This window comes from Danio aesculapii, chromosome 10 (genome assembly GCF_903798145.1).
Source record: "Danio aesculapii chromosome 10, fDanAes4.1, whole genome shotgun sequence".
In the NCBI taxonomy this organism is placed as follows: domain Eukaryota; kingdom Metazoa; phylum Chordata; class Actinopteri; order Cypriniformes; family Danionidae; genus Danio; species Danio aesculapii.
In genome coordinates this window covers 13,102,330-13,128,291 of record NC_079444.1, presented here as the reverse complement: position 1 = coordinate 13,128,291, position 25,962 = coordinate 13,102,330, and the positions used below count along the sequence as shown (strand labels likewise).

At 38.0% G+C, this 25,962-nt stretch overlaps 2 protein-coding genes across 2 annotated transcripts in view; both read right to left on the bottom strand.

The window, feature by feature from the left end:
- Positions 1-1,458: 1,458 nt before the first annotated feature.
- nfil3 (nuclear factor, interleukin 3 regulated) lies at positions 1,459-5,973 on the bottom strand. The gene is made up of 2 exons (XM_056467354.1): positions 5,810-5,973; positions 1,459-3,260 (listed from the first exon to the last, which is right to left on the bottom strand). The coding sequence occupies exon 2, from the start codon at positions 3,138-3,140 to the stop codon at positions 1,734-1,736; it is 1,407 nt and encodes a 468-aa protein (XP_056323329.1). The 5' UTR covers positions 3,141-3,260; positions 5,810-5,973; the 3' UTR covers positions 1,459-1,733.
- Positions 5,974-10,685: 4,712 nt separating this feature from the next.
- The window catches only part of ror2 (receptor tyrosine kinase-like orphan receptor 2), a 139,262-nt gene continuing 123,985 nt past the window's right edge, over positions 10,686-25,962 (bottom strand). Inside the window, exons 5-9 of the mRNA XM_056466968.1 lie at positions 23,271-23,392; positions 19,543-19,845; positions 13,898-14,155; positions 13,613-13,818; positions 10,686-12,959 (exon numbers count right to left, since the gene is read on the bottom strand). Coding sequence (XP_056322943.1) covers positions 11,532-12,959; positions 13,613-13,818; positions 13,898-14,155; positions 19,543-19,845; positions 23,271-23,392 — 2,317 coding nt within the window. The 3' untranslated portion in view covers positions 10,686-11,531. The remainder of the gene's footprint in view (positions 12,960-13,612; positions 13,819-13,897; positions 14,156-19,542; positions 19,846-23,270; positions 23,393-25,962) is intronic.

The following is a 25,962-nucleotide window of genomic DNA, read 5'->3' as shown; positions in this document are numbered from 1 at the left end:
AAAAGGTTTATTATTTTTTACCCAGACATTTAAAAAGAACCTATTTTAGAGTAGTAATCACATTACCGTAAAACTGATATTTTTTCCAAGATTATCATCTCCTAATATTACACCGGCCCATGCCTATTCAATATACTAAAAAAACATTATTAATGAATTTACTATAATAAAACAATGTGCATAATTTAATAATTTGTGCAGTCAGGAGTTATTTATATTTATTGAAGCTCTCGTTTGTTTCTTCAGATTTCGATGTAATCAAAGATTGTTTTAACAAATCCAGAATTACTTTATTTGTGGTAGGGTAGCATAATTTAGCTACAATAACCATATATATATATATATATATATATATATATATATATATATATATATATATATATATATATATATATATAGTTAAAACTGAGATACTTTTTGTAAGGGAAGCATTACAGATCACAGCTTAGCCATACAGTATCCTAATTGCTTTCGAGAGATTTAATTGCATGACGATATTCCAGGTTTTTATTTGTAACATTATACACTGAATGCATTTAGGTAGCAATTTCTCTTAAGTTTATATTGACGATGAATTATTTATAAATGTACTCTTGATGCAGGCAAAAAGGCTTTATAAAAATACAAAATAATTCATATTATAAATAATCCTAACAACAGTTTTATTATAGTAGGTGTTTATACTTTATATAGATATAAGTAGTTATAATTATACCCTACTTGTGGTTTTAATTTTATGAGTATGGTAAATTATAACACAGTGATCACCATGTTGTGATGGATTATGTATTTATGATCAATAATAATGCTCATATCTTAACATTGTTTACTTAAGATCTGCTTTATCATAAGGCTAAAGTTCATTCATCATTCCGTGTGTGCTAGTTTTATCGCTCTGGTTGCAATATGCTTGTGTTGGTATTACAGTAAATGTAGTCCACCATTTAATCAATACATGATACATTATGGCTATTTAAAATAAGACTAATGTCAATAAAATGGAGGCAAAATACAAATATTATGACCATGCTTAAAAGGTAATAACCATTAATAAGTATGACAGAATTTAACTGTTGCTAAAATTATTGATGAAATTATACAATAAAAGTATAGGTTTTTATAGAATGCATTGTGCATGTGTACTATAATGCATTATCATATACAGATTTCACTACTAACATTTAAAAATTGTTGATATCTTGCATGATAGTTTTTTTGTAGGGTCCTATATTTATATTTGAAGCAAAATCCTTTTTGATCACAAACATAAACATTATTTTGCTTTGTGTATATATCTATTGTCATTTTTTTCCATGTCTACAGTTGGCTACACTACAATCTTGTCACTTAAGTCTTTTTTCTATTGTTCTAAATATTAAATAATTGTTTTTAAATTGACACCAATAAAGTTATTATACTTTTCTAGATGAGCAAGAAAGGGGAAAAAGACTCAAAGAGTTCAGTGCTTGCATTTATTGTAAACAAAAGAAAACATACAATGTACAATACATTTCGAGAAGTTAACATTAACAGCAGCCCAATTTTTGGCTTTTGAGCTACAACTGGAGTCATCAAGAAGACACGCCAAACTACGACAGTAAGTGCACAAAACACCATTCTTCTCAATGAAGTGCAGCTTTTTGACACCATAACAACCGCACAGTGCAGTAGCGAACACAGTGGAAAACAGGCGTTGTGCAAATCGAGGGAACTCAGTTTCAGAAACATCCTTTTCATGAGGAGTCAATTTCAGTAGTGCTTTTCGTGGACTCAATAACAGACCCCTGCTGTTTTGAAATCAGTCTTTTCAAGGAGGCCACTTCTGCCGACAAATCCGCAATGCCTTGCTTCAAGTACAAATTGTCAGATTCAGAGTTAGCATACGAGTCGTTTTCAAGGTCAACGGTGAGTTTGTTAGGCACAGGTCTCGGTGAGTCTGGACAGTGCCGGTATTTGTGGCTAGTCAGGGCCTCCTGGTGATTCTCATGCCATTCCTTCGGTTGGTGATTCCAGTCCTGAACATTGGTCATCTGGAAGGACATCGGGCTAAGAGATGATTGAATGTACTCAGGTGTAGCACACTGATTCATTTGGTAGCATCTTCTTGCAGACATGTCAATGGGAAAAGAGGACTTTCCAGATGATTCATAATCGGGATCAATTGCCTCCACTTTAATCTGGATGGCCCGGGCTTTGATCCTCAACTTGTGAGGCAAGGCTGAGGCACTGGAATCTGGCACTTTGAGAGTTGACACAATCACGCTCTGTGAATCAGACCTGGGTGGAACTGGACCCTTTGGGACCTGCTGTTCATCCTCTCCATCAGAGGACTTGCTTACGGCCCCATCATCACCATCAGATGTTCGTGGCGAATTGCTAGATGATCTAGCGATTTGTAAGAAGGGAGACGGCTGGGAGAAGTTCCCGGGAAAAGGACTACTAAGGTAGTTCCTGTAGAGTTCATAGGGACTGATTCTCTCTTTGGAGTATCTGCCAGTTTCCAGGGGTTCCTGCTTGATGCTGTCAGGTGATCTGGAAATATTTATTAGGGGGCTCCCCTGGGTAACTGTGCTTGAGTCAGATCCGTCGGACAAGGCACTGTGAGGTGAGTGCTTGATGACCGAAATGCAGCTGCTGGTCAAACGCGTTGGCTCCAGATCACTTGGGTAGGAATCCTTGGTGGCACTGGGTAACATAAAGTCCTGGTAGAGTGCAGCGGTGGAAGTGGAGATTTTCTGCACCTCCTGAGCATAAGCTGCTGAGCTCACTAGGCCAAACCTGAGTTTAAGTGACAAAAGCTCAGCTTTCAGCGATGCGTTCTCTTCCCCAAGCGCCATAAGCTTGTTCTCCAGAACCATATCATTGAGTCTACGCTTTTCCCGTGAACGCTTGGCTGCTTCATTGTTCTTGCGCCTTCTTTCCCAATAAAGGTTGTCTTTCTTCTCATCGGGTATGAACTCACGTTTTCGGCGACAGTTGGTGGACTTGGACTTGTAAGGTAGGGTGGACAGTTTGTGGTTAATCAGGTCCCTGTCTGTCCCTTTCAAAGCTACTGCCAGCACCAAGGCGTCCTCTCCACCGTAGGGCCCACTGCATGGGGGCTCTTTCTTAATGGCTTGCATATTACACAATGATGTCATCAAGACTGCTTAAGCTCATTAGTCGACTCTGGTTTTAAATAAACATCTCATCGTAGACCAAGTGCAATAAAAGTCATGTGTATCCTCTTCGAGTCAGTTCTAGAGAATTCAGTTGTTTATCTGGTGAGATAAAAACAGAGACCCATTAGACACATAATCATCTTACAGCATCTGGAGAATTTCTAGATCTAAGGCAATGGTGCTAAAGATGTGGCTGATAAAACCACTGTCATTTTCTTGTTCTGCCTGCAAGGCAGTGTCTACTTCACATGTGAGCAGCATGGTGCAACATGAAAAAAACTATAGAATTCACAATGTTACACGTGATACACAGAGTGACTTTCTATTTCTGATTAACTCTGAGTGCTGCTGACATGAAGGACACATTTGTAAGTCACTTGGGCACATCCACAATGTAGATGTTTCCAGCTGATGCAGTGTGAAACATCAGAGATCAACAAAGAAACGCACTACACACCTATCAAAATCACCTGTCTAGGCTCTCGTTAAAGAAAGGTTACTTTTATAGACAGTATGTTTTAAGTAATTAGCAACTGAATTGTCTCCATGTAAACTTTGTGTAAACTGACATTAAGTTTATGCATATTATGTGTTAACTCAATAGGCACTAGAGGACTGTAAGTGTTCTGGTGTGCAGTGTTTCTATACAAGTGACACCGGGAACTTGACAATCATTTTTACGGTTCCAGGTGAGCAGGGATTTTATGACAACATTCTTGTTGGTATAGGAAACTCTAAATTAAATATAAATAAAAAAATCAATGTATCATGTGAATGTAGCCTACCCCAGTGCCCCTGTAAAGTACACAACCACAGCATGACAAACCATGTGTGAGTAAACTGTACAAACGAATTATAAACAACTCCTTTGGTTTTTGCAAACCTGTTTGACCCATTAGACCAAAGAATGATTCATTTGTGGTCTGATTGCCAATTCTGATCATAAAAACACGCAGATCATGATTGCTAAAATATTCATGAAATATCAGGGTTATTTTTAGCAACGCCCTTGTGTTTGATTATACATAGCCATCACAAACCAAAGGTGACTTCTTTAAACCAACAAGAGTAAATTAAGATGTTTTTCAGTTTGTTTTTAAGTTAAAAAAAATATAATAATAATAATACATCCTAATATCAAGCAGGTCGAAACTTGCCTATTAAAACGTAATTTCCAAACTATGCTCTGCCCCATTATGTCACCATTTTAAGGCGGGTCGTGATCAAAGTAATGATTTGAAAGCACACACTCATGCTTTCAAAGGGTAATGGCTTTTATAACGTGGCCGTGGTTAAATTCAATTGAATTGTGGAAACCCTTTCGAAGAAACACGTTGATATGAAGACCGGTTTATTTTAGTTCAGCGACTTGTGAGGCAAATGTGAAGACCTGGTTATGGCAATGACCGTGTAGATCAAAGAGCTGAAATTACCTCATTTAACCCCGGCTATGGTCATAAACGTAAGTTTACCGTTGTAACTTAGCCGTGAGGTCGATCATAACACTATTAACAGATTGTAAACACAGCCGGGCTTAAAGTCGGGCTCCAGTACAGGCGCAGACCAAGAGCACGGGAACAAAGGAATGCGCGCAGCATCACACGTGGCTGAACAGAGACAAATTAATCAATAAAAGGGCGCTAGAAAAATGCGATCGAAACATCTCTCAACTCGACAAACAAGGAACAGGATTGTATTATCTCTGCTCTGGTGGTTTACGCTAACAAATTATTTCTCAAAGTCAAACACGGGGTGCGCGTAATTCAACCGTTGGTGTAACGTAATCTCCAATGGACAAACAGATATGTTAACAAACTTAGTTGTGATGAAGTGATGGGATTATTTTAAAATAACAGCTATAAAGGCGTGCAGGCACCATGCCCTTGTTGTGTTGTTATTTGACAGGCCTTTAATGCATTCACCCCATCCCGACTGAGACACTCAGGACAGCCTCATCTGTGCGCGTGAAACATTAACCATACGCATTGTCATTAGAAATATCAGAAAAAAAAACAAGTCGTTTACGACGTCGTGCCATCACAGTCTTTTTGGTCAGAAGTGTCCCAGCTTCCGTTATTGTGCAAGGACTGTAAGATGATCAGTCACTATTACACAATAAATGCAAACAAGCGTTATGGAACGCAGACCAAATTAATATTACGCACGCATTATTATGAACGTGTACAATCAAAGCGAGCGCGTGTCACATATTCAGTGTGCCAGCACAATTTTAGACGTGTAAGGCTCTGTGATTGAAATATATATAATTTAACAACTATTTGATTTATATTTAATTAATTACACAAAGCATACATGGTGTATGCATGACCTGAGAGGCTGATACACCCACCCCAATATGCATACAGGGTCACAGTGCCATCCCGTCTCCCAATCTTGTGTTCCGAGTTTCATTAAAAAGCATCATAAATGCGTATTAAAAACACTGTATGAGTAATAGCAACAACAGCACAGGAGCGCTTAAGTCAAACAAGATATTTCATCGCTGATATAATACTACTCAACATAGAAGTACTGCAAATTGACCCCTTGAAAGTTGCTTTACTGTATCAATCTGTTATAACTCATCTACCGGCTCAAAGAGACCAACCAAACCCTATCTATTCACAGCAAGAGAAGAAAACATTTACCTCTAGTAACCAAAAGCCCACTTAGATGGAGGTCCGGAACAAATAATGCGCGTGAAAACATTCAGAAGTGTTTCATCAGCTGTAATAAAATCCCATCTGGAAATGATACTTGTGTTTCCCCTATGCGTTTTCCTGCCGGAGTGGCTGCTGTTCGTGGATCTGTGTTAGTAGGTCACTACAGAAGTGTATTGGCAGCGTGCTTTGACAGGCACTTCTGGGAACCAATCGAAACGCGGCATCTTCCGATTTGAGCCAATGATCCGCTCCTCGTTATTAGAAGCCTTCTGGCTGGCGCACATAAGCGATGATGACTCCATAAGAATGAACTGTAATATACTCAACATAGCAGAGAGTCTTAAAAATAGATGATGGAAAGTTAGCTAGTCTTGTATTAAGTGCTACCAGTGACTTTCTTAAAACCATATTTAAACGAAATGTATTAATGTAATATTAACTATTAAACCATGGCTGATAGTGTTTAGCAGTAACTAGCCTATATTAGTGAATCTTGATTTTATAGATAATTTATTTACAATATTATATACTTTAATAATTATTAGTATTAATTATTATTATAAGTATTAATAATTATTATTATTACCACCCATTTTAATTACTTAGTCTGGATGACGTGAGCGCTGTTACAAAATAAGACATCAAACAAAGCCTTCTGGTATTCAAAGAAACCTGTTCGTGTTGGTTTATGTAAATGTTATGTATTATTGTTATTAATATCCTTTAAATGACAACGAATCGATTCCTTTTAACCTTTTTTTTCCCATCATTACAAAACTCAATGAACTCCACAAGCTTTATTTTCCCCAATAACCAAACCTAGTTTGACTTATAGGTGTTGTGTAATTGTTAATATACATAATTTATGGCTCTTTAATAATCGATATGATATAACAGGTGTGGATGTGATGTAACCTAAAACCAAGGAGTTGCACAACGTGGCGCTCAAGATGACCTATATTAAATAATACATGTGCGACTGCGCCATCCAGTGGCAGAACAATATACAACATTTCAATTGCGTTGTGTTCTGAGTGCACATATAGAAACTCTTTCATATAACAGTCACACTTCACAATAAGCGTTTCATAAGTAATATTAGATCACGTAATCACTGTCAGCATTTAAGAATGAGTAATCAGTACACATTTATTAATCAAACTAATCGTTTCATTTTCCTTCGGCTTAGTCCCTTTATTCATCAGGGGTCACCACGGCTGAATGAACCGCCAACTTATCCAGCATATGTTTTACGCAGCAGAAGCAAACCAGTACTGGGAAACATACACACTCATTCACACACATACACGACGGCCAACTTATTCAATTCACCTATAGCACATGTCTTTGGTTTGAGGGGAAAACCAGAGCACCCGGAGGAAACCCACGCCAAGACGGGGAGAACATGCAAACTCCACACAGAAATGCCAACTGACCCAGCGACCCACTAGACCTAATTGTTTACTAACACAAAATATTAAAACCCATAGCTAATACACTGAGTAAACGTGAACTATGATTGAACGGCGTTATTTCGTCAACTAATTTTAACAAAGAGGTATAATTCTTTCATTCATTTTCTTTTCGCCGTTGACCCTTTATTAATCAGGGGTTGCCACAGCAGAATGAACCGCCAACTTATCCAGCATATGTTTTATGCAGCAGATGGCCTTCCAGAAGCAAGCCAGTACTTGGAAACATCCACATTCATTCACACACATATACGACGGACAATTTAGTTTATTCAATTCACCTGTACCACATGTCTTTGGACTGTGGGGCAAACGGAGGAAACGAACACGGGGAGAACATGCAAACACCACATAGAAATGCCAAGTGACCCACTAATTATTTACTAATGCTAATATTAAAATCTATAGTTAATAAACTGAGTAAACGTGAACTATGAATAAACGGCCAACTAATTTTAACAAAGAGGATTCTTTTCGGAATAGTCCCTTTATTAATCAGGGGTCACCACAGTGGAATGAACCGCCAACTTATCCAGCATATGTTTTACAGCAGCAAAGAGAAAAAGTACTGTAATAAATTCCTTGTTTGTTCATGTTAGTAAACACAACATCAAACGGAACCTTATTGCAGAGTGTGACCAATAATACACCCGCAAGAAACCAAAAACCAATAATTAATTTATTTTGCACATGCATTTTGGGAGCAAGCTTGTGCAGTCTCAGAAGGTACGCGAGCTGTCACTGGAGTGGTACCTTTTCAAAAAGGTACACATTTGTACTTAAAGGGTCCATATTGGTACCTCAAAAGTATGTATTAATACCTAAAAAAATTAAGAGGAACATATTTGTACTTTTTAGGTACTAATATGTACCCTTGAGGTATTAATATGGACCTGTTAGGTACCACTCCAGTGACAGCCCGCCTACCTTCTGAGAGTGTAGTAAAAATAACAGTTTAGCAATAATTAAAGCATAACGCAAAGCACTCACTTGTGCGGAATACCTTTTTATTTAAGAGGTATTATAACTAAAAATATTCACAGTGCAAGTTAAGTGACTTCTTGAATAAAAAACGCAGTTAAGAAATACAATCGGGAACACATTTGTAAAGAGGAAAAATAAACGCACGATTTTCTTGCATGGTTTCCATCATGATGAAAAGTACGCGGACGCAAAGCGTGCGTTATCAACTTTGTAGCGCAGTTTGTGTGGAAGCAGAACTGACTTTTTGGTCTCTCCGTTTGTTTGCATTGCGCCTTCACGCGTGGCTCCTGTCTGTCGCGCGTAATTCTGTGCCAAAGGCAGTGTTTTAGAGCTGTTGTATCCGCGCGTCTGGTTGTTCGGTGCACTCCTGTTGTCTGGAAGGCCAGAGTTGTTTCCATGCGCAAAACTTGTATTCCTCCAGTAAGCTCCGCTGGTGCATGCATTCGTGCCATCACCGTGTCTGCTTACAGGATGATAGCCATCCAATAAACTGCTGCGCCGAGTAGCACTGGTATTTGGCACGGGGTATGAAACCAAATCAAAAACCGAATTCAAATGATTCGTTTGATTACACCTGCAACAACCAGAACACGGGCAATGTTGCATTGGAATCAAAGTGGCTGGAAAGGACGGATAACATTCATTTGGCAGTTCAAAAGAAAAGCCAGCTGGATGATTTGTAGCAGCGCGGTGGTGATGAACAGCAGAAAGAGCAGCCTTTAGTTTGTCGTTTTCCCGCTGGAGCTCGACGGCGCGCGTCTCCAGAAGATGCTCCTCCATCCTCTTGCGCTGGCGAGACTTTTTCGCCGCTTCGTTGTTACGATTCCGCTTGAGCCAGTAATTGCTGTCCTTTAGCTCATCCGGCGTAAATTCTCTTTTCCGTCGCGTGCCAGTGTTTGCGAGGCGTGTTGGCATCGCGTTCAGCTGGTAGGCGTCCCGTAAATCCCGAATGCAAGCCAGTTCGTCAAGCGCGGAGCAACAAGTACCTGTTGACATCTCAGCAGGCAGGATGAGGGCCAGTATGCAAGTGTAAATTTGTCAAAAAAAAGTGAGAATATATATTATTTCAGTCCCGCCTTTCTTGGGAAGTGGCGGGAGATTAAGAACACCTACTTTACAGTCATTGGTTAACATCAACCCGCACACAACGCTCACTTTTGGAGTACATACTAAATATGTTTGTGCTCATTTAAAGGTGCTGTATGTAAGTTTTTGACTCTACTTAAGCATAAAATACCTTAATATGTTTGCAGATATTTAAGAAACATGCTAAGTGAACATACTTGTTTATCTGAAAAACAATGCTGAAGTCTGATATTTTGCTTTGAAAATGTGTTTTGCGTGCTGGAATGTCTGTCTTTGTTTATTTTATTTTAACCTGCCCAATGTCAGTTTAGCCAATTATATTTCAGGACTCCGGGCTGCCATGATGGAAAACCGCATATTTGATTCATTCATTCAGAAAGGCTCTGAAAGCATGCGTCTGTGACCGAAATGCGACCTCTGATGGACAGTAGCAGACTAAGTTTCACATGAGGTTATTAATTAGAAAATGATATAAATATTACGAAAGCAAACATATGAGCAGATTACATTATAACCACATTATAACCGCGTGTCCTAACAACGCGCTTTGTGATGAGATACGCAGTGATAAGAACTACACTGTTCCTATTTACTGTGACCTTTTATGTGAAGCTGCTTTGACACAATCTGCATTGTATAAGCGCTATACAAATAAAGGTGAATTGAATTGAATTGAATAAGTGATTTGGCTGTTTGCACCAGAAGAAACAGGACAGAAATTGAAAAACAGCCATTCAAAAGCACAGAATATGCACTCACTCACGAAATTGTAAGCTTTATAATCTATTTAATACACATTAACCCATTAAATGTACAAGCTGAATCTTGTGTTTAGTTCTAAAATTTCAAGCGGTTTATTTTATTTTCGAGATCTAAGGTGAACTATCTGCTGTTACTTTCAGTACGAGGCAATACGTCTTGTAAAATGGTATTTAAACTCACACTGTTAGCATTTAACACTGAATAAAGCACATGAGGTGTACCTGAGGTGATTATTGTCATAGTTTTTTGTTGTTCACCTGTAAAAAACAGAAGCCGTTTCTAATATATCAATTTGAGGTGTTGCTTAGGACAAAAACTCCTTTTAATATGGAAATTATTCCTTCTATCGCGCGCTGCTGCTTTTATTTAGGATACAGTTTAAATCACTCGCTCCTGTCCTCAATCTGGCAACCTGCGCTTCCGTTTGTTTTGATCCAGGAGTGCAATAACTAGTTCACCCACTGGGTGTCAAACTTACATACTGCACCTTTAATCCCATCAAAGCAACATGATCTATTGCCTAATTCTGGATGGCAGGAAACTCCACAAGGATCTCATAAGATGTATTACTTTATTGTATCTGCGCATGGCTGGATGACAAAATGTAGGATTAATGTTTGTTAACATCTTGATAGAAAGCAAGTTTCTGGTTGGGATGACTTTTAAAGTAATACTAAAGGCTAAAAAATCTGCTTAAAAATGAGGCATAAGAACATTACACACCAGTTACACTTCTTCAATACAATCAAATGGCATAAATTACAAATCTTTACAACATTTTTATAAAAGCAACTTCTAAAACTGGACAATTGAGCATCAATGTCTTTTATAGTTCAATTTCATGATGCGTGATCACTTACCAGTGCCCTCAAGCAAGAAACCCATTAAACGTAAAGGCTCGTTAATGAAGTAAAAGAATTGAACTCTTGTTCTCGATGATGCTGCCATATATGAAGTGGTAACATTAATGAATAATACCCACAAAAATTCTTGAAATGATGTTTGGTGTTGCACAGCAACAGTAAGAACATGCATTCTTCTGAACAGCTTTGCAACAATTTGATTAAAACAACCAGACCAACAAAAAGTCCATTGTTGTAGACTGGATCACATCATCTAGCGACCCCAGTGCAGAAAGTCTGAACGTTCAATTCTTCATCATAGACTGGAAAAACTCCAGCTCACAAGCTGAAATCTCGTAGAAAAATATCTCCAACAACCTAATGTGTCCTCATCCATCAGTGGCTGCCGATAACACAAATAAAACCCCATAAATAACACAACATCCACGTGTCACTTACTGGTTTCCCTTCACTTTTTAAACCTGTAGATCAGAGAAAAAGATCCAATCATTACATAGCAGAGAACCATTCTTCTCATCTGGCTAAAAAAATAAGATCGTCTTATGCGTCAGAGTTGATTTCATTGTCCTCCATGTGCGGGCTGTCATTGTCCCCCAGGAGCTCAGTTTCTGGAACCGACAGGTCCTCATGGTGTAGGCCTTTCTGAGACGCCCCATCTGCGAAATCATCCTCCGTTGCCTTCAGGTCATCATTCATAAGGGCGACTTTATCTGTGCCTGATCCATTTGATGGTGCTGTGGTCACGTATCCAGTGCTGGTGGAGCCGCTGCCGCTGTGGTGCGACCCAGCCTTGGCCACCATCTGTGGGTGCATCTGCTGAGGCGGCATCTGCATGGGCATCTGCATGGGGTAGAAGTTCTGGAGATACGGGTAAGCCGGCATTGGCTGATAGCCATTGACTGGGATGTAGAGTTGAGGTGGTACCATTGGCCGCATCTGGCCTTTCATGGACACAAACTGAGGCTGAGGAAAGGGTGATGACTTCTTGGAACTAACATAGCGGGCATTGCTGATATTACTGACGGGACTCGTGCTGAGGGAGCTGGTTTGAGTGGTGTTGCTTGCTCCTGAGGTCTGAGCGGAGCTGTTGTAGTTGGACAAGCTCTCCCATGTGCGCAATCGTGCGTGGATGTCTTTAAATCGTGGTCTTCTTGTGGGAAACTCGTTCCAGCACTCTAGCATCAGTGTGTAGATCCAGGCTGGACAGTCATCTGGGGAAGAGAGCACTTGTCTGTTACGTACCATCTCAATCACATCTTGATTCGAGTAGCCACAGTAAGGCTGAAGGCCGTAGCTGAAGATCTCCCAAAGCACTACGCCGTAGGCCCAGATGTCGGAATCGGTTGAGAACTTCCCATATAGGATGGCTTCAGGGGACATCCAGCGGATTGGGAAGGGACTGGTACCCATAAGTTTGTAGTAGTCCGCGGAGTAGACCTCTCTGAACAACCCGAGGTCCAGGATCTTAACATTGAGCTTATCGCAAACCAGAATGTTTCGAGCGGCCAGATCTTTGTGCACCACATGGTGACTGGAAAGATACTCCATTCCAGCTGCTACCTGTGTGACGATGTGCAGGAAATCGGCCTGCTCCAGTGTGGATTTAACCGTTTTGTCATCATCCGAGCTGCCGACGTCAGAGTGCGGCGAACGCATGACCAGGAACTCGTGGAGATCTCCTTGGCCCGAGTAGCTGAAGATCATGCTCATTGGTTGTTCTTTTGTTATCACTCCTAGAAGGCAGACAATATTGGGATGCTGCAGACGGGAGCGGAGCATCGCCTCATGCCGGAACTCTTCCCGCAGTGGTCCCTCGTCCTTGTCTTTGACCGTCTTTATAGCCACCACCTGGGTCTGTTCTCCTGGTGCTGTACCATAGAGGTGACCTTTGTAGACCTTTCCAAAACGATCCTCTCCAAGTTCTTCCATGAATCGAACTGCTGACAAGTTGAGTTCTCGTAACTTTGCCTAGAAATGAAAGAAAATGAAAAAGTCTTTACATTAACATTTAGTCATTTAGCAGACGCTTTTATCCAAAGCGACTTACAAATGAGGACAAGGAAGCAGTTTACACAACTATAAGAGCAGCAGTGAACAAGTGCTATAAACAAAGTTTCAGGTGTGTAAAGTCTAAGAAGCAAAGCATTAGTAATTTTTATTTTATTTTTTTTTTGTGAGAGAGAGTACAGTTAGTGGTATAGCCAGAGAGGCAGTTGCAGATTAGGAAGGAAAGTGGAGCCTAAACAGTTGAGTTTTTAGTCGTTTCTTGAAGACAGCAAGTGACTCTGCTGTTCTGATGTAGTTAGGGAGTTCATTCCACCAACTGTGCAGATTGAATGTGAGAGTTCGGGAAAGTGATTTCTTCCCTCTTAGGGATGGAACAACGAGGCGACGTTCATTCACAGAACACAAGTTTGCAGTGGATGCAGTGATGGTTGCAGTGATGGTTTAACCTTACTTTTGATCAGTTTAAAAGGCAAAGTGTCCTGTTACTCAGATGTAATCTGCTTGTTAATTATATATTGTGATAATTATCGTTATCAAATTATCTCCCAGCCCTACCTATTCAGAAAGAATTATGATGTTTAACAACTTTATAACTAAATATATTGTAAGATTACCTGATGTTTGTGCTGATTAAGCAGCGGCAGCTCCATCTCCTGACTCGGCGAGGCCGTGAGCTGTCTGCGTGTTGGAGTGTCAACAGACTCCTTCTGTTTGTTGCGGCACATGCAGATCAAGAAGAACAAGCAGGCAAAAACAAGAGGAGTGGCTACACTCGGGATTAAGATGTACAGGAGCTCCTTTTTCATTTTCTCCGGAGGATCTGGTGACCAATGCAAACAGAAAAAGTCAACACATTTGCTTAAATTGGAGGGTCTGATCATTAATGCTCTACTACTCACTGCAGGGCTGAATGTCGCAGAGATCCACTCGAACATTCGGGTCCAACGTGAAGCACCACGGGCTCTCCATTTGCCCTCCAGGGTTCCTGCAGAAGTTGTGTCCTCCTCTAAGTTCAGGGTACTCGATAGGGCTCAAGTGATGGCTGTGTGGATACTGCGTGCTCCAGGGCTGACACTGGAAGCCCGATTTGGTGACGCTGACTGTGCCTTTGTAGTTGCCGCCGCTTCCATTGTAACAGCTGTGATTTGGGGGTGAATCTTAACAAAGGATGGAAAATTAGTCAGGATTTTCTCTCAAAACATTAAGTCAAACAGTGAAATTAAGTAAATGACTTCCTTTTACTTGCATATTTTATAAAAGCAGTGGTGTAAAGTAACAAATTACAAATACTCAAATGACTGTTAATGAGTAGGAATTGTAATTTACTAAGTAGCATTAAAATGTGTACTTTTACTTTCCCTTGAGTACATTTATAGTGCTGTATTGGTACTTTTACTCCACTACTTTCCTTCAACCTGCAATCACTACTTTATTTTTTCTTGTCTATGAGGATTGGCTAAAGTAGAAAAATCAGTCCTGTGATTCCTGTCCAATTAAATTGCACATAGAAAGTAAATCGTATCATACTGAATAACCTCAACCTTTTTAACCCCATAAAAAATGTCGAAGAGGATGTCCAAAATCTTTACACGCAATGACTGGTTATAGACTGGATGTCACTGATGAGAAAATGAAGGATGTCGACTGTATGATGACTGAAATCACCAAACACCCTTAAACAATAAATAAATGGAACGAATGAAGAATGCAAGGAAGGGCTGAATGAAGAAAGGGCCGAACAAGGAATGGAGGGAAGGACCGAAGGAAGGAAGGAAGGAAGGAAGGACCGAACTAATGAAGGAAGGACCAAAGTAATGAAGGAAGGACAAAATGAATGGAGGAAGGATTCAAGGAAGAACTGAACAAAGTAAGTAAGGAAGGGAAGGAACGGAAGTAAGAAAGACAGGGAAGAATGAAGGAAGGAAAGAAGGGAAGAACTGAGGAAGGAACAAATGGAAGGAAGAGAAGAATGAAGGAAGAAACAAACGGAGGAACGAAGGAAGGAACGAACAAACAAATGAAGGAAGGGAAGAACGAAGGAAGAAACAAATGGAAGAATGAAGGACGGAACAAACAAACGAAGGATGGAAGGGAAGAATGAAGGAAGGAACAAACAGAAGAACGAATGAAGTAATGAACAAACGAAGGAAGGAAGGAACGAACGAATATAGTAAGATTGCTAAACGCACTACAGAATGTTAAGATATATAATATTTACAACAGATACTTTTACTCTACTTGCACTACAATTTTGGGCAAGTAATGGTACTTTTACTTGAGTATGATTTTTCAGTACTCTAAAAAACATTAAGGTCAAAACTATTAGCCCCTTTAAGCTATATATATATATATATATATATATATATATATAAATATATATATATATAATTTTTTGACAGTCTACAGTGGTTTCTATCCATCCATCCATCTATCCACCCACAGTATCCATCGGTCGGTCGGTCAATCAATCAATCAATCAATCAATCAATCAATCAATCAATCAATCAATCAATCAATCAATCAATCAATCAGCCTGCCTCTCTCTCTCTCTCTCTCTCTCTCTCTCTCTCTCTCTCTCTCTCTATCTATCTATCTATCTCCCATTTAGATACAATATATCTCTACCTGGGAGTCCTGGTCAGAACAGGCAGCATAGTACAGTTACAAAAAAAAAAAATAAAAAAAAATGGACCATACTTAGAGAATGCAGATTGACCTAACTCTGTGTAAAAAAAAAAGGCATCTTAAGCAAGAGTATATTTGCTGATCTGGTATTGTAAGTACTTGGACGGAACTCAACAAATTTTATATATACCTTGGTAATTTACCAACTAAAGCTTTAAACTTAAGATATGTTGTTTTCTCCTTAACTGTAACGAGGTCCACTATGTCATTTTATATAAATTACAGTGATGTGTGTGTGTGTGTGTGTGTGTCTGTGTGTGTGTGTGTGTGTGTGTGAACCAGAGATGAAGACTAAAGTTATAAAAGTAGTCTGGTAATTAGATTTAAAATAATGTGTGTTAATATACTCAAATGTTAGAGGCAATAAGTGTACTATTCAGAGGCAATCATATCTAGACTATTACAAAGATATTTAACATGCGCCACAAGAGGGCCCTCTTGCTTTAATTGCGATTCACTGAAGCTGCTTGGGAGGCAATTACACATATTCTCCCGAGTTTTTCAGGGTTTCCGCTGGGCCTTACATTTTTTTAAAAAGTCACTGAAATATATGGTGTTGTAGTGATGTAATGTGTTTTATATCATTTTGTACAGGTCTTCATTTTCTTTTGGCCAAGTAAAGCTACCCAATTGGACCAATACCCATCCAATCACCAACAATCCATCTAAAAAGTTACATTCTTTAACTTTATTTACCAGTGTGGTATAATTATCTTTCTTCCATTCTTACAATAACATGTGTATAAAAGTGTATTCATAGCTACCTGGTGAGGACATAGACTGTTTCAGTTTATAATAGTTTTTAAAACTTTAAAAAAAGTTATGCTGAACTAAAAGTACATAACAAGAGTCACATTATTTAACACATTTGACACATTATTTAAAATACACGGCTAAAAAATAACTATACTAGATTTTTTAATGGTCCAAGCTTGATCCCACTTTATATTAAGTGGCTTTAACTATGTATACTTCATCAAAATTTAAAATACAATGTATTTACTGTGTTAATAATGTAACACTTCTAGTGGTATTAAAGTGGAATACGTGTAAGGTTAGGCACAGGATTGATAGTGTGGGTAGGTTTAAGGATGTAAGGGACAGTCAACAGTGTAATTATAAATATACATACAGAAAATAATTAGTTATTACATGCAGGTATTTAATCAAGCACAAGTACAATGTAAAAACGTATATGTACACAATATGTACATTGTAATAAATAATTAATTTCAGAGGAAGTACATATTAGTTAAGGCCACCTAATATAACGTGGAACTAAATTCATTTGCACTGAACATTATAAGAAATCTTTAGCATTTTACCCTGTATAAGTCCATCATAATGGTTTTTAAAGAGATCTTAAATTTGTCCTTGAGAAATTTGATTTGGGAGATGATTTTATAACTTGGATAAAATTTTTGTACAGTAGTCCATTAACACGCGTTTTAAAAAATAGAACAATTTCAGACTGTTTTTATCTTAAAAGAGGAACCAGACAGGGTTGTCCTCTCTCGCCTCTTTTGTTCGCATTAATGGTAGAGAGCCCCTTGCAGAAGCCATTCAACCTAATTCTTGCATACATGGCTTTCATACTTCAAATACTAATAATAAAATATCATTGTATGCAGATGATATTCTGCTTTATATCACTCAACCACAAGTGAGCCGACCTGCTTTACTCAAGATTACTAAAACTTTTGGGAAGTTTTCTGGCTTTAAATTTAATTTTGAAAAAAAGTGAACTCATGCCCATTGGTTTGAAAGATCTGTCTATAATATGTACATCTCCATTTAAGGTTCCCATAGAAAAAAATTTATACATTGGAATTGTAGTTACCCCGTATTGTCTAAACTACAGAATTGTATAGACTATTGGAAGACTCTCCCAATCTCTCTAATTGGCAGAATAAATGCGATAAAAAAAGATTTTTCTTCTTCAAATATCATATTTATTTCGTAATATTCCAATACTATTGCACAAGTTCTTCTTTAAGCACTTGGACTCGATTATTCTTCAATTTTTGAGGAACCACAAAAGTCACAGAATTAAAAAAAATCATATTTGTAAACCCAAACAGGAGGGTGGTTTAGCCTTTCCGGATTTTCGTCTCTACTACTGGGCTGCACGCATACAGATTTTTACATTATGGTTGAAAGTTGGCTACTGCCCCAGACTGGCTTCAGATAGAGCGATATTACTGCCATCCTTATGATGTTGGAGCAATGTTATTATCCCCATTGATAGTAGACCAAACAGTAGTTAATAGTATTGACATAAAGAATCAGTTACATATTTGGAGACAGATAAGAGAATATCTTAAGATAAAATCACTTTCTCTCTTAATCCCAACTGCAAATAAACCATTTCCTACTTCAAAATTGGATACAATCTTAAATCAATGGAAGGAATTGGGTAAATGCAGAGTTAAGAACCTTTATATGGATGGGGTTTTAGGTTCCTTTACCCAATTACAACAGAAATATAACCTTCCAAAAAACAAATAAGAAATTACCTGCGTACACAAAATGTTTCCCTAGATGAGGTCCCGTCCTCAATCACTGATGATTGTCTCACACAGTTCAGGGGACACAAACATCAATTATCTTTAATTTATAAAAGATTATTTGCAGCTACTGCCCCCCATTACAAAGATGATCAGAGAAGAATGGGAACGAGAGATTGGCATCGAAATCTTGGAAGAGATTTGGCAGCGTACCTTAGAGGATATTGATAAACAATCGATCAACACTAGATTATGCCTCATCCAGTTTAAGGTCTTACACAGGCTACATTTCTCCAAAAAGAAATTACATAGGGTTTTCCCCAACATGTCTCCCATTTGTGAAGTGCAAATCAGAAGAAGCTGATTTAGCTCATAGTTTTGTATTGTCATAAATTACAGGGATTCTGGGATGAGGTTTTTAAAGTGCTTTCAGATATCCTAGATCAACACGTAGATTCTGACCCAGTGCTTATTATATTAGGACATTCTGATTTTACATATTCATTGAGCAGTGCACAACAGAAATTCCTTACATTTTGTTTGATAACAGCTTAAAAGCTGTTATTATTATACTGGAAAAATGTTAATCCTCCAACTGCTAAACTATTGCTTGAAGAACTGATATCTACTCTGCACTTGAAATAAACCAGGATATCTTTCAAAAGGCAACATTGGACAATTTCAGAAGATTTGGCCCCCTTTCTTCTGTCACTTCATGGGGAATTCTTTTCCCCAAAGTAATGTATTGTAACCAAAATGTTGATTTTATTATGACTGTACTGTATACTTACAGCAAAGAGCATAGAATCACCAAGAGGCGACACTCTGTCTAGTGCGATGTGGGAAAAAGTTACAAGATGGCGAGGCAGCCATTTTGGAATGAAAATTCCAATACAACAACAGCATATTGTAAGTCTGTAAAATAAACTATTAAAAGTGCTGATGATTGTGATAGTAAGTGTTGTATTGTCGTCTTTTAGGTTGTATCTCAGCTTTAATGCACTTTTTAAATAAATCAATAAAAAACAAAGCAGCTGCTTGCCATCGCAACAGCAATAAGATCCAATGGACAGCCGATGGCTTTCACTTCAAAAAGGCGGAATCCGGAGCTGTTGCAATGGAACATTCTATTGAGTGTCTCCTCTTGGTCATTCTAAGCTCTTTGCTTACAGGCTGTTGTTTGTTTTTGTAAATTTATGCATATCAGAAAACTAGTCATGGAATTTGTCTATTCAATGGCCAAACAAAACTTATTTGACAAAAAAAAAGTTTAAAATTTTACTTTTGAAACCCTGGTTTTCTATGGCTATAAATGAAGCTGAGTTGCTGCGGTGTAGAGTTGATGAACGTACATTGTGGCGGCAGGCCGATGCGGATGCAGCTGGAGGCGTCGGGTGATCCGGGGTGTGGGAGCAGGCTGCAGACGGGCAGCTCCAGCTGCATGAGGATCAGCGGGTTGGAGCGTGCGATGGTGTACTCCGCATTGCACAGGTCATTCTCCAAAGCCTCGCACTCGTCCCGGCACAGCTGGCGCCGGCGCGGACCTCTCGTGCCCTCCTCACATAACGGGAAGACATAATAGCAGAAGGATGGGATGGCAAACTCAGAGCACTGGTCAGAGAGCTGCGTCGAGGTGCCAATCATCGTGAAGGCCGCTGGAGAACAACACAAGGAGGATGAATAATGAGGAACTTGTCTGCAGTCATTATAAATAATAATTGATGACGGACCGTTGAATTATTTTTTTTACAGTGTAGTGTGTCAACAACCGACGGCTTGTCTGCAACTCTTCACAGTCTAGCATAAAGGTGTCCAAACTCGATCCTGGAGGGCCGGTGTCCTGCAGAGTTTAGTTCCAACCTCAATCAGACACACCTGGGTTAGCTAATCAAGTTTTTCCTAGGCTTTCTAAAAACATCCCTGCAGGTGTGTTGAGGCAAGTTGGAGCTGAAATCTGCAGGACACCGACTTTCCAGGACCACGTTTGGAGACCCCTGGTCCAGCATGTTGAATTTTTTTTTACATCATCCATCCATAACATGGATGGGTTCCATCACATGGGAGATGTTGACCAATAGGAGCACAGAATCTTTTCCATGCACAGCTTTTAAAATGGCGGAATGAAAAAGGACTGTGCTGCTGGGTGGACATGAAATGAAAGAACGCATTGTGGAGTTATTGCAAAGTTCTCTTGCCTGTATGATGTGTCATTGACAACGCTTACATGGACATCAATAATCAAACTATTTGCCTTAATCTGAATAAAACAATAATATGATTAAGGTGTTTACATGAGTTGCTTTTTGAATGTTCTTTTCATGATCCTGTTTCACATGTTATAGCACAAATCGATTAACGTCATTGCATCATTACACTATCGGCTCTGGAGTTTAATGTAATTTCGGGTGTTTCATTTTTAATTTGTTGACTTTAACTGCAGTTTGGCACTTTCACTTTCATTCAGGAACATTTCATGCATGTCCCCATGACAAACAAGATATTGGAAGAGAGTATAAACTGCTGGAAGAGTGTCGTTTTAATGAAATTTGATACCGCACGCTGTGTGTGGAAAAAAAAAAAAAAAAAAAACATCGGCATTTCACGATGCAGGTGTCTGTGAGAATAGTGTCACACAGCCCTGTGTGTATAGACTATCCTGTCACAAAATGCAGCTAAAGTCCTACACGACGGTAATAGTTTGATTGCAATGTTTACATGTCTGTACTGCACTTCAATAATGCGACTAAAATCAGCATACTCCACATGCCTGAATTTGATTTCTGTTTAGTTCGATTATGACCTTAATCGGATTTAATTAATAAAAATAAAAATAAAAAAAAAATATTTAAAAAATTTGCTGTTTACATGGTAGACTCTTAATCAGAGTATTGTCTTAATCGTATTAAAAATCAGATTATTGATGTCCATGTAAACTTACTCAGTGAGGGACTACAATGATAGAATAAAAAGATAAATGTTGTCGATTGACAGCCAAGGCTTCAGGAAGCTGATAAGTACTGGAATTAGCATTTAAACAATTATTCATTATATTCTCATTCACAATGTGGTGCAGGACATTTTAAATGAATGTATCTTTGAAGGTAACTGACTGTCAACTGAAAGTTTTTTGTCATTTTAATTTGAAGTAGCATTAGCGTTTGTGAACACAGTGCTGCTTGTTTACCCCTTCTGCAGCTCCAAATGTGCATCTACGTGAATATGCATGAATCTACTTATGAAGAATGGCAATCTAAATGCGTTCCGCTTTGTTTTTAGGACACCCTCAGGAGTACACAATGTAAAGCAATCCAAATCCCCCCCAAAAAACCTGACCCTTTATAGTAATATCTTTTGAGGAACATTGTACAAACACTCTGAATAAAATAGACTAACATGTACCGCAGATAGATACCTTTACAAATGCTCTTTGTGTGAGTGATCAAGTAATAGAGCTTGCCGTGTTTAAATACACAGACTCCATTGTGCTGTAATGACACTTTGCCATTCTCTATTGAACGTTTATTTCTTCACAAAACCCATAAATCCATATACATGTTTGAATCTGCTGTTTGTGGGAATATAGACAATTACAGATTACATTTGTAATTGATGCAGCTACTTGATCATAGAATGCGCATTGTAGGCCTCATGCAATGAATGACTGCAAAGCAATGTGTAGTTTGGTTCCCATATTTGGTACAATGTCAAGATTTTATCTAGACAAAACAATCTGACACAATGACTGTTGTAACTGGCAATAAAATCATGTAGCCTGATTAAGGCTTTACTCATGTCATCCTTTTGTTTTGTTTTGATTTTTGGCAGGTGTAGGTTGTGAAATAGCCTAAATTATTTGGCGTAATGCTTTGACTGTAATGTGGTCAAGACAATAGACTAAAAGATATGGACGTAGTAGCTGTGACGCCACCCATAGGTTTCTGAAGAACCCAAAAGAAGCAACCAGTAGGCGTGGCTAACTGTCGCCATTTTGTTTGCACGTCATCTGCAAAGAGGCGGAGCGTGAGCGGAGCTACAGACACCTGCTAGCATTTTGCTTAGACAGGCTTTTCTCTAGGAGAAATACTTTATTACCTGCGACTCGTTTGTGTTCTGACCACATGTGTTCGGTTGTACACTATATCAATAAAGTGTTTAGACTTTTAAAAACACTGTTGTAATACATTAAGCCACCAAGCTTTGTTCTTATGATGTTTTTATACAGGAGGAAAACGCCAAGTACATCAAAATACTTCAGATATAGTCTGTGTTAGTAAATGCACGGCTGTTTATGAAGTCCAGGCATAACACTGTAAGACAACGTTTCAGAAGACTGTTCTAGAGCCTACAGCTAATAATCTGTCAGATTCTGGAGTGCATTACAGGTCTAAAGAAAAAAAAATGTGATCTTAAATTAAACAAATACATTTATAGAGATGGTATAGAAGTATATTTTCTCACTCACTTGGAAAACGGAGGCCACGTGAATGGTTTGAGCACAATAAAGTGCACACAGCATGCCATATCATCTGATAATTGTAAGAAATAATTCCAGAAGGCAACTGACTGTGTAAAGCCACATGAAACAACTCAAAAATACGATGTATATGCAGAGTTCAGCGGTTAATCAGCCGGAATCAGCTGAGGTGAAGTGACGGCGACCAACAAGACCTAGCTGTCACTGAAGTGGCCACGCCATATAAAGGAAATGGATGAGTTTTAAAAAAAATCACCCCCTGACAGTTGTCATGAAGGGTAATATTAGCTATATGAACCAAAATCGTTCTTTGTAGCAGGCTGTAAACACCCTTTTTTCTGTTGTAAAGTTGGCCATTTTAAAAGAGGGGTCAATAGAAATTTGCTCTATTATGGAGCCAGGACTAGCGGAATTTCAATGAATTGCAGTTTCAGTTACTTATATATTTGCTTTATGAGGGAAATCGGGAGGTTGCCGCTTGGTCAAGACTTACTTTAAACTACTTAGCTGTGAGTTTATATAAACATAATTGAACACCTTAGGCTGTTCAGATTCAATCAACTCAGCTCTATAGTATATATGCAGAAGTACTGTGCGCATACTCACCAGTGATGCGGTTTTCACTTTCTCCCTGCATCTGTAGAGACTCTACGTAGATGCTCCTGTTTCCAATGAAGCGAGCACAAGCTATGCCTCTGTACGGCTGGCAGAAGCCCTTCTCATGAGTCCTGGAAGAAAACAACAGACTGTCAGGACCGACGTGACTTCCTAGAATTGCACACAGCTGATATTAAGAGGTGACTTTAGAGCTGCATGATATTGGAAATACCTGACATTGAGATTTTATTTTGCTGTGATTTATATATTGCAATATTAATACAAAAAATTATCAAATGGCTTAAATTGCTCTATTTTGAAAGAATTAATTTATTTTAATTGATTGGGATGATTCTGTAGGAGAGTAAATCATGCATAAAATATAGTAAGCAACCTACAGTAGAAGCATAGATAAATACACTGTAAAATGCTATGAGTTACTTTAAAAAACAGTGAGTAAACCCATTGCCTTAAAAGCAATAAGTGAGTAAATCCACAGAAACTTGGAAGAGTTAAGTTGACTTAACTTTCTTTTTTTAAATTATGCACATAATTAATTTAATTAATACATTTAAGGCAATGGGTTTCCTCACTTTTAGTAATAAAATCAAATAATCATTTTAAAAGCAACAGGGTTACTTTAAGTTAAGTCAATCAATCAGTTTAAAAGCAACAGGCTTTTAAGTAAAGTCAACTAATCGTTTTAAAAGCAATGGGTTTACTCACCTTTTTAAGTAAAGCAACCTAAATCACTTTTTACGGTGTTCAACAGAGCAAAGACACAAATTAAATATAGAGTGCTTTAGGGTTTTCCGTGGAGTCAAACTGTATTCATGTACAGAAACTGAATAATCAAATGTAATAACACTGCATTGTCTTTATTTAAAAGTTTAATAAAAGTAACTTGTATTACAACTTACAAATGGTACAACTTCTTGTGACTGAATGCTTTAAACTTTCGTAAAATGTTCACACAGTTACAGTATAATCTCAACTCAACACTGCAGATTCTGCATGTATGTGACGCATTGCGATATCGATGCTGAAATGATATATTGTGTAGCTCTGGTTGATTCACTTTTTTACTTGACTAAATGGATAAAATGATTTTCACTTCAGAACCCAGACTTGCTTAAACTTGAACTGCATGACTACACGACTAAGATGGCGAAGACTACTTTGACAACGACTACTACTGTGATGTTTACTATGATGACTACTACGAGGACAACTACTACTACGACTTAACGACGACTATTACTAAAATGATGACTAATACTACGACTGACTAATACTACTATTACTAAGACTACGATGACTACTATGACTACTACTAATACTACGACGATGATGACTGCTACTAAAACTACTACTACTACTACTACTACTACTATGATGACAACTACAACTATTATTACAACAATGACGACTACTTTGTAATTGTAATCGTCACTGTAGTAGTTGTAGTCATCAATGACTACTACTACGATGACGACTACTACTATTACGATGACAACTACAACTACGGCAATGATTATGATGACGACTACTACTACAATGACAACTACTATGACGAATACAACTATGTTATGATGACGACTACTACTAATATGACTACTACTACTATGACGACGACTACTACTACTAAAATTAAGACAACTACTACGAGGACGACTACTATGAATACCACTACTATTTCGATGATGAATGCAACTACTACTATGACAACTACAATTACTACGACTATGACGACGACTACTACTACTACTACTACGTCTACGATGACAACTTCGACAACTTCTTATTCTAATACTAATACTACTACTACTAATAATAATAATAATACAAAAGGAGGAGAATCTCAACCAGGTCATTTGTTTTGAAATAAACAACACGTCAAAATTGACCATATTCATAAAAACACAATCCAGACAAATCAACTACCTCAAGCATCATTCTGCACTTTAAACAAAAATACCAATTTGAATAAACTTTTAATTTAATTTAACGCTCAAAATTGTATTCTTCTTTATACAAATTTTTAAATAATGCACTATAAGGCCACCAATAGACAATAATAATAACAATAATGATAATAATAAACTGAACTTGTTTTGCTGAAATTTGCCTTTTTTAATTTCTAATAATAGTGTTTAATATCAAACTAGATGTTAAAGTTTGAGGACAAACTTTATGGTGGCTTGAGAAAGCCTGTTGGAAGTAATTTATTTGGTTTGAAAAAGTATCAAATTGATTAAAAGAACGTTTAAAATCCCTGCAGTCAACAATGTAACCACTTTAAAGACCGAAGCAAGCCAATAAAAAGCTTTCAAGCTGATCACTGTGTCTGTGGTTGGTAATAGTATGATTCTAGCATGAATTAGTATGATTCTAATGAGTTTGAGCAGCACACAGGTGTTTCTTTAAGGGATGAATCTTCAGGGTTTGAATGAACATATCAGTTCAGTGGTTCAATGAGCCAGTTGTGTATTATGCTATAGGAAAGTGATTCATCACCTATTGTTGGTTTTATTTTATGAACTGAAATAAATTCCCCTATTATTTCATATTTCTATGTTAAAATGTAGAAGTTACTCCAAATTTTTTTTGTATGTTTACGTATATTTAAGTTATGCATGCCATTTGCTATAGTTGCATTATACTTGTTCAAACTTGCATAACTTTTTCAAACGTTAATATC

Excerpts from the sequence above, each read along its gene's own strand:
- nfil3 (XM_056467354.1), bottom strand. The coding sequence starts at position 3,140 with ATGACATCATTGTGTAATATGCAAGCCATTAAGAAAGAGCCCCCATGC.